This window comes from Pelophylax lessonae, assembly GCF_965119305.1.
Source record: "Pelophylax lessonae genome assembly, chromosome: 3".
In the NCBI taxonomy this organism is placed as follows: Eukaryota; Metazoa; Chordata; class Amphibia; order Anura; family Ranidae; genus Pelophylax; species Pelophylax lessonae.
Genome location: NC_138770.1, coordinates 176,086,496 through 176,100,363, shown reverse-complemented (window position 1 = coordinate 176,100,363; position 13,868 = coordinate 176,086,496). Strand labels below are relative to the sequence as shown.

The 13,868-nt window shown below is 36.2% G+C and overlaps 1 protein-coding gene across 1 annotated transcript in view; it reads left to right on the top strand.

Annotated features, from left to right (window-relative positions):
* The window catches only part of LOC309551297 (uncharacterized protein), a gene marked incomplete at its 3' end in the record, with an annotated part of 73,484 nt that extends 60,076 nt beyond the window's left edge, over positions 1 to 13,408 (top strand). The window contains exons 9-11 of the mRNA XM_082251826.1: positions 3,784 to 3,972; positions 6,849 to 7,039; positions 11,472 to 13,408. Of these exons, the coding sequence (XP_082107952.1) occupies positions 3,784 to 3,972; positions 6,849 to 7,039; positions 11,472 to 13,408 (2,317 nt within the window). The remainder of the gene's footprint in view (positions 1 to 3,783; positions 3,973 to 6,848; positions 7,040 to 11,471) is intronic.
* Positions 13,409 to 13,868: the final 460 nt, after the last annotated feature.

The following is a 13,868-nucleotide window of genomic DNA, read 5'->3' as shown; positions in this document are numbered from 1 at the left end:
CATTACAGAAAGGGACTCACAGCCCCTATACAAACGCTATACATACCCTTTAACCACTTCAGCCTTGGAAGGTTTTACCCCCTTAATGATCAGGCAATTTTTTTGCGATACGGCACTGTTAGTTTAACTGACAATCGTGCAGTCGTGCAACACTGTACTAAAATAAAACGTATGCCCTTTTTTGTCCCACAAATAGAGCTTTTGGTGGTATTTGATATTCTCTGCAGTTTTTATTTTTTGTACTATAAGCAAAAAAAAAAAAAAAAAAAAAAAACAATATTTTTTAATTTCTGCTATAAACACATCCAGTAAAAAATCTCATTTCTTTATCAATTTCGGCCAATATGTACTCTGCTGCATATTTTTGTTAAAAAAAATCCCAATAAGCGTATATTGGTTGGTTTGCGCAACAGTTAGAGTGTCTACAAACTATGGGATATTTTTCTGGCATTTTTATAAATTTTTTTACTAGTTTTGGCGGGACTGCGACATTGCGGCAGACCAATCGGACACCTAACTGACACTTTTGACACTTTTTTGGGAACCAGTGACATTATTACAGTGAACAGTGCTAAAAATATGCACTGTTACGGTACTAATGTCACAGGCAGGGAAGGGTTTACATCAGGGGCAATCAAAGGGTTAACTGTTTGACTAGCTGGTGCTTGCTAACTGTGTGGGGGTTGCTCTGACTTGGTGAAGAAAGAGATCAGTGCTCCTGCTTAGCATTATCTCCATCTTCTCCCCTGTCAGAAAGGCAATCTGCCTTGTTTACATAGGCAGATCGCCATTCTGCCTCTCTGGAGAATGATGGCGGGTGGCCGGTGGACATTGGGTCCACTGGACCCTCTGATTGGCATCCTCTGTGTCTAATCAGGGCGATCGTGCCCCCCGGTGGAGTGCGCGCACCCCCCAGTGTATATTGCATGAAATGACATACAGGTCATCGTTTTGCGCAATAGAGCCGACCTGCCACAGTACAAGTGCGGTAGGCGGTCGGCAAGTGGTTAAATATAAATGAGGGCGCATACTTTTTATGTCTTGTCATAACCTCCCAAGTTTAAATTAAATCTGGTTAAGATAAAGATACAGTATTTGGCAGTACAGTTAGGTATGCTTCGTCCAACCCATTCATGGTTTGTATGCCCTGGCTGGATACTGATGCTGGGGGTTAGGAGTGAGGAAGTCAGAAGGAGACATGTACGATTAGTTTCTTTACAAATTGAAATTCTGACTAATTTTCATTATTGGGAGCTTCTAATGTATCTGAATTTCCCTAATACAATAATAACAAATTTTAGCGCATCCAAAATAAATTATAATGAAATTATTTAACTGAGTTTGAATTAAAAATAAATATTTTGAATTTGAAAATGAATTCAAATTCGAAAATGTATCTGAAATTGAAATTGAAACATATTGTAATAAATACAATCAGGTGTAAAAGTGAAATTGATTGATTGATTGAAAAGATGATGAATCCTACCTAGGCTGCTTTATAGAATAGAATAGAATAGAATAGAATAAAACAGAATAGAGTGGAATAGAAAAGAAAAGAAATATAATATAAAAGAATATAAAATAATAGAGTAAAATAGAATAGAATATAAAAATAATAGAATATAAAATAAAATAATAGAATAGAAAGAAGAGAAAAAATAGCATAGAAAATAATATAATATAATAAAATAAAATGAAATAGAATAGAATATGTCTTGTCATAACCTCCCAAGTTTAAATTAAATCTGGTTAAGATAAAGATACAGTATTTGGCAGTACAGTTAGGTATGCTTCGTCCAACCCATTCATGGTTTGTATGCCCTGGCTGGATACTGATGCTGGGGGTTAGGAGTGAGGAAGTCAGAAGGAGACATGTACGATTAGTTTCTTTAAAAATTGAAATTCTGACTAATTTTCATTATTGGGAGCTTCTAATGTATCTGAATTTCCCTAATACAATATTAACAAATTTTAGCGCATCCAAAATAAATTATAATGAAATTATTTAACTGAGTTTGAATTAAAAAGAAATATTTTGAATTTGAAAATGAATTCAAATTCGAAAATGTATTTGAAATTGAAATTGAAACATATTGTAATAAATATAATCAGGTGTAAAAGTGAAATTGATTGATTGATTGAAAAGATGATGAATCCTACCTAGGCTGCTTTATAGAATAGAATAGAATAGAATAGAATAAAACAGAATAGAGTGGAATAGAAAAGAAAAGAAATATAATATAAAAGAATATAAAATAATAGAGTAAAATAGAATAGAATATAAAAATAATAGAATATAAAATAAAATAATAGAATAGAAAGAAGAGAAAAAATAGCATAGAAAATAATATAATAAAATAAAATGAAATAGAATAGAATATGTCTTGTCATAACCTCCCAAGTTTAAATTAAATCTGGTTAAGATAAAGATACAGTATTTGGCAGTACAGTTAGGTATGCTTCGTCCAACCCATTCATGGTTTGTATGCCCTGGCTGGATACTGATGCTGGGGGTTAGGAGTGAGGAAGTCAGAAGGAGACATGTACGATTAGTTTCTTTACAAATTGAAATTCTGACTAATTTTCATTATTGGGAGCTTCTAATGTATCTGAATTTCCCTAATACAATAATAACAAATTTTAGCGCATCCAAAATAAATTATAATGAAATTATTTAACTGAGTTTGAATTAAAAAGAAATATTTTGAATTTGAAAATGAATTCAAATTCGAAAATGTATTTGAAATTGAAATTGAAACATATTGTAATAAATACAATCAGGTGTAAAAGTGAAATTGATTGATTGATTGAAAAGATGATGAATCCTACCTAGGCTGCTTTATAGAATAGAATAGAATAGAATAGAATAGAATAGAATAAAACAGAATAGAGTGGAATAGAAAAGAAAAGAAATATAATATAAAAGAATATAAAATAATAGAGTAAAATAGAATAGAATATAAAAATAATAGAATATAAAATAAAATAATAGAATAGAAAGAAGAGAAAAAATAGCATAGAAAATAATATAATAAAATAAAATGAAATAGAATAGAATAAAAAAAGAATAGAATATAATTAAACAAAATAGAATATAAAATAAAGGAATAGAAAAGAGTGGAAAAGAATAGAAATGAATAAAAAAGATTAGATAAGAATAGAATAAAATAGAATATAGCCATCTGCCGAAATTGGAATTTTGAATCAATTTGAAAAAAACAAATATATGAATCTAATCCCAATATACTGTACAAAACAAATTCCAGAAAGAAATAATTCTAACATAGTTAACATTATGAAACAAAATTATTACCTTAACTAACAAATCTGAAACCAAACAGAACACATTTTTCCGTCGTGCACATCTCTAGTCAGAAGTTATTTGAGTATGGTTGCTTAAACCCTAACCCCAACTAAACATTTTCTTTTTGTTTTGGACAGTGTGGAAGGGCTAGAACCCCTTCTAAGTTTCTGTCGTTGTCTCTGTCCCCATTTGGGGGATGGAGAAGGTATAAAAATTGTTAAAGGTTAGAACCTTCTTTGTGTTCTTCGCCTTCCTTCAACTCATTTCTTGATCTGATATCACAGAGGAGCTGCTGAAACACACATTGAGGGGAAATCATCCCAGTCCCAGCCCTTTCTCATTTAGAAACAAGAAAAATAAATCTGCCAGAAGTTTGCCTTTAAAAATATTTAAAAAATATTTGATATGAGAGTAAAATGTGCATGTAGACATAACTGATGTTTTTATGGGTGTCTGATAAGTACATTTTCCCTGTTTAGCCTCGCTGCTATTCAGTGCAAGACAGTCAACGGCTTTTCCAAAGGAACCCTATACAAGGCAGGGCAAGTGATATCTTGGGATTCTGACCACACATGGAACATGGTGTATTTAGAAGGAAGATGGCACCTACTGGACACCACATGGGGCGCTGGTCATGTTGACGAGAGCATTAACAAGTTCACTTTCCAGTAAGCATTCAGTATATTTATGAGATTCATGTCTAAATATTATCTTAATGGTGGTTCTCAGAAGAGATTTGACATTACAGTCACGTGGCTTGAATAAAAATCCTTATCCTTACGCTGAAGCTCTGTGAATGTAGTGTAGACATCTTTCTTGTTATCTAACACATGATCAAACATGATCTGGTATCTGTGAGTGCATTCAAGCCAACAAAAAGTTTATTTTGTTTGTGTTGTTTGAAAAATGACCATATGCTGGATATTGCTGGTCAGTATGACCTGTAGGTGACCTCTTTTTGACCTGCATTGGACTTGTTTTAATCTGCTTTTGCATTCCCAAAGAACTTTTTTTATTTACATTTTTATTATTGAACTTCATTAAAACTTACAAAACATTTCAAAAGCAAAGAAAGAAACACCATATATCATTTTTCAACAGATTTACAAAATATTGCCTTACGGTACATTTCTTCCCCTTTTTCTTTTTTTTCCCTTCCCTTCTCTCCTCCATATTCTTCCTTAGCCTACTCTGTTGGTCTCTCTGTTGTTTTTCTTTGATTAATATTTAAGTATTCATTTCTACATATTTGTTTGATTTTTTTGAAATCTATCCATTTTTCCCATTTTTTTTTTATATTAATTGGGTTTTCCTCCTGGCTATTACTAATATATTCCATATTAAAAACATAGTTTATCCTTGTACACCATTCTTTTAACTCTGGGGGATCTAATTCATGCCGCTTCTTCGGTATTGTTCCCTTTGGCTGCATTTAGCAGGGTTGGGATCGAAGTTGCTTTATATTATTTTAGTGGCATTGTCGTTTTATGAAACAGGCAGACCCATGGATCATTTGGAATCATTATTTCGGTAATTTCACCAATAATTTGATGTACTTTTGTCCAAAATTCTCTAATTTTAGAGCATTCCCGCAGTATGTGGTACATCGTTCCCTTTCCTCCACATTCCCGCCAACATTTGTCTATTTCGTCTGGTTGGTATTTATGTGCTAATTCCGGTGTGATGTACCATCTTAACAAACATTTATAATTTAATTCTATGGTTCCTACATCTATGGCTACATATCCCGCTGCCTTCAGTACTACATCCGATTCTTGTTTTGATAATTGTGTCCCAATTTCTTTTTCCCATTTTGCAATAAATGGGGGCCTCTCCAGACAGTGCCACTCCGTCAACATCTTATATACTTGAGATGTTCCATGTTTTAAAGTTGATGTATAACATAATTTTTCCATGATATTTAATGTTTTCTCTGATCTAATCGGCTGTGATAATGAGTTCACAAAGTGGCTCAACTGGAGATACCTCCATTCCTCCAATTTCATCCCTTTATCATTAATCTTTAAATCTTGAAGTGTTTTAACATGACCCTTGTGAACTATATCTTTTAATTGAGTGTTTCCTATCCAATTTCCAAATTTTCTTTCATTCCCTGGTGGGAAATATTTTGTGCCCATAAGTGATATCATTGGGGAATTATATTCCCATTTTAATTGTTTATTAACCCCATCCCATATTTTATATAGCACCCTTGTCAGTTCATGTACTCTGTGTGATTCCCTATATTTTGGTGGGATCCATATTGTCTTATGTAAATGTGTGTTATTTTGTGCACATTCTATTTTAACCCATTTTTTCCCTGTGATTTCTTTTGTCCATTCAATCATTCGTGTAATAATTACTGCCTTGTAATACCTCTCTATATCTGATGTTGCTAACCCTCCCTGTGTTTTACTTCTCGTGAGAATCGCATGTTGCACTCTGGGCTTTTTCCGTTGCCATATGTATTTTGTTATCATGGTTTTCATTGCGCTGAAAAAAGCTGGGGGAATGTCCAATGGTAATAAGGAGAACTTATACAGGATCTTAGGTAGCAGAAACATCTTAGCGACGTTTATTCTCCCTACCCAGGAGATCTGATTATTAGATCTCCTCCCTATATCAGTTTTTATTTCGTTTAGTAGCGGTACAAAATTTGTTTGTTAAAGCTTTTCAGTTTCTGCTGTTATATATATCCCTAGGTATTTTAACTTAGTTTTTACCCAGGTATATGGGAAGTAAGATTTTAGGGCCTGTTCTTCTCCGATGTTTAAACTAATATTAAGGCTCCTTTCACACGGAGCGGACCGTATTTTATTATTTTTTTTACGGACACGGATGACACAAGTGTCATCCGGTACGTATGTCCGCATATCATCCCATCCGTTTGCGGATGATATACGGACATAATGTATGTCTATGGGATTGCGGATGTCAGAGGATGACACCGCTGACATCCGATTTTGCGTCCTTTCTGTTTTTTAAACGGAAGAAAAATAGGGTTCTGTTCCTTTCCAAAAAACGGAACAGAACTGAAAGGATGCAAATCGGATGTCAGCGGATGGTTATCCGCTGACATCCGCAATCCCATTGACATGCATTATGTCCGTATATCATCCGCAAATGGATGGGATGATATACGGACATACGGAGCGCCTATAAGAAGCCTAAGGATTTCAGATTTTACTGGATTTATTTTGAAGTTAGATAGATTTCCATATTCTTTTAATTATTTTTGAATGTTTGGGAGGGTGATCCTGGGGTTTGTAATATAGAGCAGTACATCGTCTGCATATGCTGCAATTTTATGCTCCTCTTGTTCCAACATTCACTCCACTTATATCTCTATTTTGTCTTATCTTTGCCATTAATTGTTCTAAAGTGAAATAGATCTGACCCAAACAAAAGCCTGTGGACACTGATCCTGTTGTGACTGTGTTAAATAAGTTTTTTTCTTTCTGGGGCAGTATTTGTACCGATTGACCACTGTTAGTTAATTTATATTATATGATGTATGTCACTCTTCTCTGTTGCCTATATCAAGGTACAATGAGTTTTATTTCTTGACCCATCCGGCTCTCTTCATTGGGGAACATTATCCAGAACAAGCAGACTGTCAACTACTGGATCCAAAGGTGACCCGCAAAGACTTTCAACAGATTGTGCACCACAAAAGTCATTTTTATAACCTAGGGCTGATTTCCTCTCAGCCTGAAGCAGCTGTTATAGAAACAGGTAAGTTTTTATGATTTTACTACAAAATGTCAGACCTGTCAGTGGTTAAGCGTAAGGCTCCATGTACACGGGACGTTGTTAAAAGTCCCTTTGAATGCTGGAATTTTTAGGACGTTTGAAACGTCCGTTCGGTCGCGTTTGTACCTGCGTTTAGCGGGCGTTTAGCAGCGTTTGCGGGCGTTTGCGTTTAGAAGCGTTCCTAGAGGTCAAAAAAATTATTTCCCTTTAAAATGGAAAAAACGCGAACGCTAAACGCGGGTCATCGCGTTCAGACGCGTTCGGACGCGTTCGGACGCGTTTGTGCGTTTGGAACGCCGGGAAACACACGTTTGAACGCAAATAATTGCGTTCTAAAAACAGTCCCTGAAAGCAACTGCCTGCAAATGACTGTAAACGACCTGGTGTACATGGACAGATAAGATAAAATGTAGATGGGTTCAGGGGCTTCTGAAAAAAACGCCCAACTGCTCCTAAACGGCCATTTCCAGCGTCCCATGTACATGGAGCCTTAGAGTATTGTGGATCTCCTGAGTGATGTGGGCTCAAGGGGAAGATGAAGCAAGCATGAGACCACTCTGACTGAACAGGAAAATTTCAATTAGGTCCCTATTAAGAAAGAGAAACTAGTGTAAGGTGGAACTTAAGTCAGAAAATTAGGTCCTGCTAGATCACTTCAGACTGGCCCCTTTTGCAGGTATAACTATGTAAAACATTAAAAATAAGTCCATATACTGTTTAAAATCCAATAATACACTGTCTTATCCTGCTATGTACATGCTCGGTTGCTCTCTATTTTTTGGCACTTCCAGAACTGTACCCAAATACAACGCTTTACCCAAATGCAATTGATGTCCTTTTTTCCCCAAAAATAGAGCTTCCCTTTGGTGGTATTTGATCATCTCTTCGTTTTTTTCCGTTTTTGCGCTATAAACAAAAAAAGAGCATCAATTTTGAAAAAACACCAATATTTTCTTCTTTCTGCTCTAAAACATTCCCAATAAAAAAACTGTAAAAAATCAATTTCTTTTATCAGTTTAGGCCAGTTGCTATTCTGCTACATATCTTTGGTAAAAAAAAAAATCCCAAAAAGCGTATAATAATTGGTTTGCGCAAATGTTATAGCGTTTACAAACTTTGGGATAAATTTATGGACCTTTTTTTTTTTTTTTTATTAGTAATGGTGGCGATCAGCGATTTTTATTGGGACTGAGACATTGCGGTGGACAAATCTGACATTAAGTGACACTTTTTGGGGGCCAGTGGCATTAATACAGTGATCAGTGCTAAATATAATGCACTGTCACTGTATAAATGATACTGGCAGGGCAGGGGTTAACACTGGGGGTGATCAAGGGGTTAAATGTGTTCCCTAAATGTGCTTACTAACTGTGGGGGGGGGGGTGGATTGAACAGAGGCACAGGGAGATCGGTGATTCAACTTAGCTGAATCACACGATCTTTTCCTGCCTCTCTGACAGGAGAGCCGTCTTGCATTGTTTACATACCAGACTGCTCTCCTGTCAGTTTTGCCAAAGATTGCAGGAGGCCGGCGACGATTGATCCCGCTCCTGTCTATACACAGTGGGAGCACGCGCCGCCAGACCCGCGTGCACATAATCACGTAAATCTATGTGATTATGCGCAGCCGAGCCACCCTGCCGCAGTAAATCTGTGTGGGGTGGTCGGTAAGTGGATAACGTATGATCCTTGCCAAGGAACATTCTTTTTTTTATCAAGTTGCTATGGGTAAAGTTCCACTTTAAGAGATTCAAAGATGAGTGTCTCTTGTTATATCTTGTGAAGTCTGCTCTTGGGCAACACTATTGACTAAAAAGTGTAAAATTGCTGACTATTTCACTTCAAAATAAAACCTACAATAAACCTGTGTGATTCAAGCTGAGCATGTGATGAAAGAAGGTTTCAGGGAAAACCACATTTCAAAAATAGAAATAGATCCTGAAATAGCTGAACTTGTATGTAAATATCAAAATTTCTACCAAGGGTCAAGTTTGGCCTAACCCCTTTATGTTTCTTAGTCCTACAATTAGTCCTTTAATGTAATGGGCATTTCCTTGACCCACAAGGAGGCTTGGGGGTAGAAGGGTTGGAGCAAAGCTCAACCTTTTTAAGAATAGGTGAGGTTTGCGTATACCCTTTTTTTTATCATTTGCTTGTTGGCTGCAAGTTCACATTAATGCCTCCTAGCAAATACTAAAACACGGAATTAATGCAGTTATGCATTAATTAACAAAAATGTAAGTGATTTTTGATGCAACTGGTCTTAGTACCTGAATTTGTACACTTAAAAAAAGAAAAAACAGATAGGCTATAGTTCACTGTATGGACTTTAAATTAATGATTTCATTATATACAAAAATCTACATACATAACCCCAAAACAGCATAATGCATTACCCCCACACACTCACAAAGGCAGCCATAAACTCTGCTTAGTGGGGGAGTCTGGGCCACTGTCTTGCATCTATGCATTTTGCTTAAGGGAGACCTTTGGATGTGCAACACATCTGTCAGTTTTATAGTGGGGGATTTATGTTGTGCTGTTTTTGAGTTAATTTTGTAGATTCTTTTTTTTTTTTTTTCTTTTTCACAATAAAAGCTTTATTCAAAAAGAGAACAAAAGTTACAACAGGGTGCTGAAATGTAGATATTCTTGTATATAATGTAATGCATGATTAAAAGTTTGTGGGGTGCATTATACTCTTTCTGTTGTGTTTATTAATTTTTCAGTATATAATTAGTTGTTGAGAGGTATGCATTGTACCAGTGTTTAGTCAAAGGTGTAAAATTTTGGATGGGTATAAATAGTGGAATAGCTGTGATGTTTTTTAAAAAAGTATTTTAATTTTTCTTGGTATCGACCTCTTGTAATTCCCTATATAGAAGAACTACAACTGGGAAAGGGAGGAACAGTGCTTAGAGCCAATCAGGTGTGCTAAAATGCACCTGGGCTGATAGGAAGAGACAGAAAAGTGACAAGGGGATGGATGGCTGCTGCCCAATATAAGGCTGGGGAGAGGGAGGTGATCTAGCTTTATTTCTTAACTGTAGAGAAAAATCTGGTCAGCAGCCTAGCCCTACTGTCTGCAAGAGTTATGTATTTCTCGGGACTTGATAGACAGACATACAGAAAATCCTTTGACTGATAAAATAGTTCCAACTTCCTATATATGTGTTTCATTTGTGTTTTTTTCTGTTTGCCTTATGTTCAGGTGTAAGGACCAAGAACAATGGCAAATGTAGGAATGTACCTTAAAGAGCAGCCAACACCACCAAATAAATGCTAACAAGAAAAAAAACAAACAGCTCAGCAGGCAGGTTCTAACTACCAGTACATCCAACATTTTCCTTTTTTGAATGGCTTATTCCATATCTGACTAAAAAGCACTTAAGTTACACACAGCAAGGCAACTAGTATCTTCATAGGGTGACTAGTAATGGCAGTACTTCTGTCATGATAAAGTCACTTTCGATCTGACTTCCAGGCTGATGTAAAGAGGGTACATTAACGCAGCTCTATATTCATGAATATATTTTTAAATGTATTTTTAATGCGATGGAGCCGATCACTTGCATTGCAGTGCTCATGTGTTCAAAGGGGAACATACAGGAAAAAGGAGTGAGCAGAGTGACAGAGAGATGTGCCCATCAGTGTGCTGCTTCTCTTTTTACTGTCCAGTCATACGTTGAGGAAGGGACAAGGGCATCTGCCCTGCCAGACAAAGCCGTGCTGTGTGTATATGTATATATAAATGTGTATATACATACTCTCTCTCTCTCTATATATATATATATATATATATATATATATATAAATATACAGTGTCTTGCGAAAGTATTCGTCCCCCTTGAACTTTGCGACCTTTTGCCACATTTCAGGCTTCAAACATAAAGATATAAAACTGTATTTTTTTGTGAAGAATCAACAAGAAGTGGGACACAATCATGAAGTGGAACGAAATTTATTGTATATTTCAAACTTTGTTAACAAATAAAAAACTGAAAAAAAAAGGTGGTGCTACAAAGTATTAACTTAAGAGGGCTGAATAATTTTGCACGCCCAATTTTTCAGCTTTTTATTTGTTAAAAATGTTTGAAATATCCAATAAATTTCGTTCCACTTCATGATTGTGTCCCACTTGTTGTTGATTCTTCACAAAAAATTACAGTTTTATATCTTTATGTTTGAAGCCTGAAATGTGGCAAAAGGTCGCAAAGTTCAAGGGGGCCGAATACTTTTGCAAAGCACTGTACATATATATATATATATATATATATATATATATATATAAATGCAGCATATATATTTTAACTGTATATTTCGCTGTTTATCTTAAGTTCAGCATTTTACAATTGTACGTACCTTCATATTTTCAAGTGGATAAATAAATATATGTTATGTCTGCTCTATCTAGATAAAGGAAAAGTTACCATTACCATTGAGAGCCGGCAAAAGATGTTGTACATCTTCAGCTTAAATGAAACAGAAGATCAAGGTCTGCTAATCCTGATGGAGCATGAAGCCAGAATTGATGTTTATCCTTCAAAGACTGGGCAACAGATTATGCAAATTTATGCCAAAAGACCAGACTTAGAAGAAGCTTACCAGTTGGTGGTGGACTACAGAATAGACTGTAAAACTGTGGACAGCAAGATGAAGATTCCCAAGTGTCTTCATAACCCTGCTGGTCCAAGCTGGATGTCAGAGATGTCAGGTCTTCTCCATTCATCACACAAGGATGCCATCATTTACACAGAAGATGGATGCTGTACTTTAAGCTTTACCACAGGCAAGGAGCTGAGACTCACAGCCAACCTTAGATCCGATGAAGTAAAATCTATTCCGAACCATATATTGCAAAAAGTTCAGGACACAAAGGTGGAGTTTAGTGTCCATCTTCCACAAGCTGGCACTTATGTTCTCAAAATATTTGAGGGTACTGATGTGTACCTGTGTAACTATCTAATAATTTGCCAAAATACCAAGGTAAAATGGCCACCCTATCCTGCAGTACTTCATAACCCTGTTGGCCCACACCCAGACACGGAGAAAGCTGGCCTTCTTCATCCTTCACATCTAGACCCGGTTATTCACCAGGAAGATGGACTTTGCAATATTAGTTTCCAAACTAATGGGGAACTAAAGCTTAGCAGCAGCTTGAAGTCTGATAAAATGACTGCTATCAAGAACCAAATTATACAGAGAACAGGGAAGGATAAAGTTGAGTTTAACATCCGCCTTCCACTACATGGTTCCTATGTTTTCCAGATATTTGGTGAAAATAAGGGCTTAGTCTGTAATTATCTAATACGATGCTCTAACCCAAAGGTAAAATGGCCACCATTTCCTAGCATGCTTCACAACCCAGTAGGTCCACACCCAGGTATAGAAACTGCTGGACTGCACCAGCCCTCACATCTGGATCCAGTCATCAATACTGAGGATGGATGCTTTACTATTATCTTCACCACAGACCGGACATTAAACCTCAGGGCCAGCTTGAAATCAGATGATGTAGAAATTGCACCCAATGTTATGTATATTCTTCAGACCATACAGAAGCAGAAACTGGAGTTCAGTGTGCGCCTTCCACGTGCAGGCTCTTATGTTTTTCAGATATTTGATGAAATTGCTGGCTATATTTGCAACTATTTGGTAACATGTTCGAACTCCAAGGTAAAATGGCCTCCTTTCCCTTCTAGTCTTCATAATCCTGTGGGCCCAAATCCAGAGACAGAGAAGGCTGGGCTTATTCAGCCCTCACATCCAAGTCCTACGATTCATACTGAAGATGGTTGTTGTGTTGTCAGTTTTGCATTATTGCGAGATGTAAGCATTTTTCCTACTTTACATTCAGATGATGTTGAAATGATGCCAGAAATGGAGCATAGGCATCTCTTCCAAACAAAGACACAAGGCAATGTTCAAATCAAGGTCCGCCTTCCACAGCCTGGAACTTATGTTTTACATGTAAACATTATGCCTAAGAACAGTAACATGTACAGACATCAGTGTAATTATCTAATCACTTGTACAAATACGGCTGTGAAATGGCCAGTGTTTCCATTGGTGTATACAGACTGGTCTGAAAGCTATGAACTGGTGCAGCCCCTAGAGGGTGTTCTACCCAAGGACAGTGATGTTTTCTTTAAGTTGCAGATTCCACATGTAGCTGGAGTGTGTGTAAAAGGGAAAGATTCCTTCCCTCTGGTCCTCAATGAAAGTGGTTACTGGGAAGGCACATGCAATACAGCCAATTGTAAATACATGTATGTCTCTGTCAGTTCTAAAGACAATCCAGAGACCTGGACGTTTGTTCTTCAGTATCACATAGGAGACAGGACTCAATAGAATGTGTAAATTGAACAATACAACATTTTCTTATAGTCATTTATATTATTTATTAAAAATACGATTTTTCCATGCTATATTTTTCATCCTGCAACATGGGAGTCAATTTAAGAATTTTTTGAATAAATTATTATTTAACAAGACAAAAAGATACAAAAAACATTACTGGTGCTTACAGTAATTAGATTAATAGGGAAAGAGCGTATTTTTTTTAATAGCTTATGATCAAAATGTTTATGTCACCCATAGCAGTCAGCCAGAAGAAAATTGCCAGCTGGAATCTGCTTAGTTGCTTATAGGGGAACAGAGAATGTCCCTTTATATTCAATAAAGTAAAACTATACTCACTTCCTATTGCAGTTGCATCATCATCTTTACCTTAAGTTTTCACAACCTTCTCCCATTTCATTTGGCTGGGCCTGGATGACTTAACTCCAATAGTTTGTTCATCATGTTTACA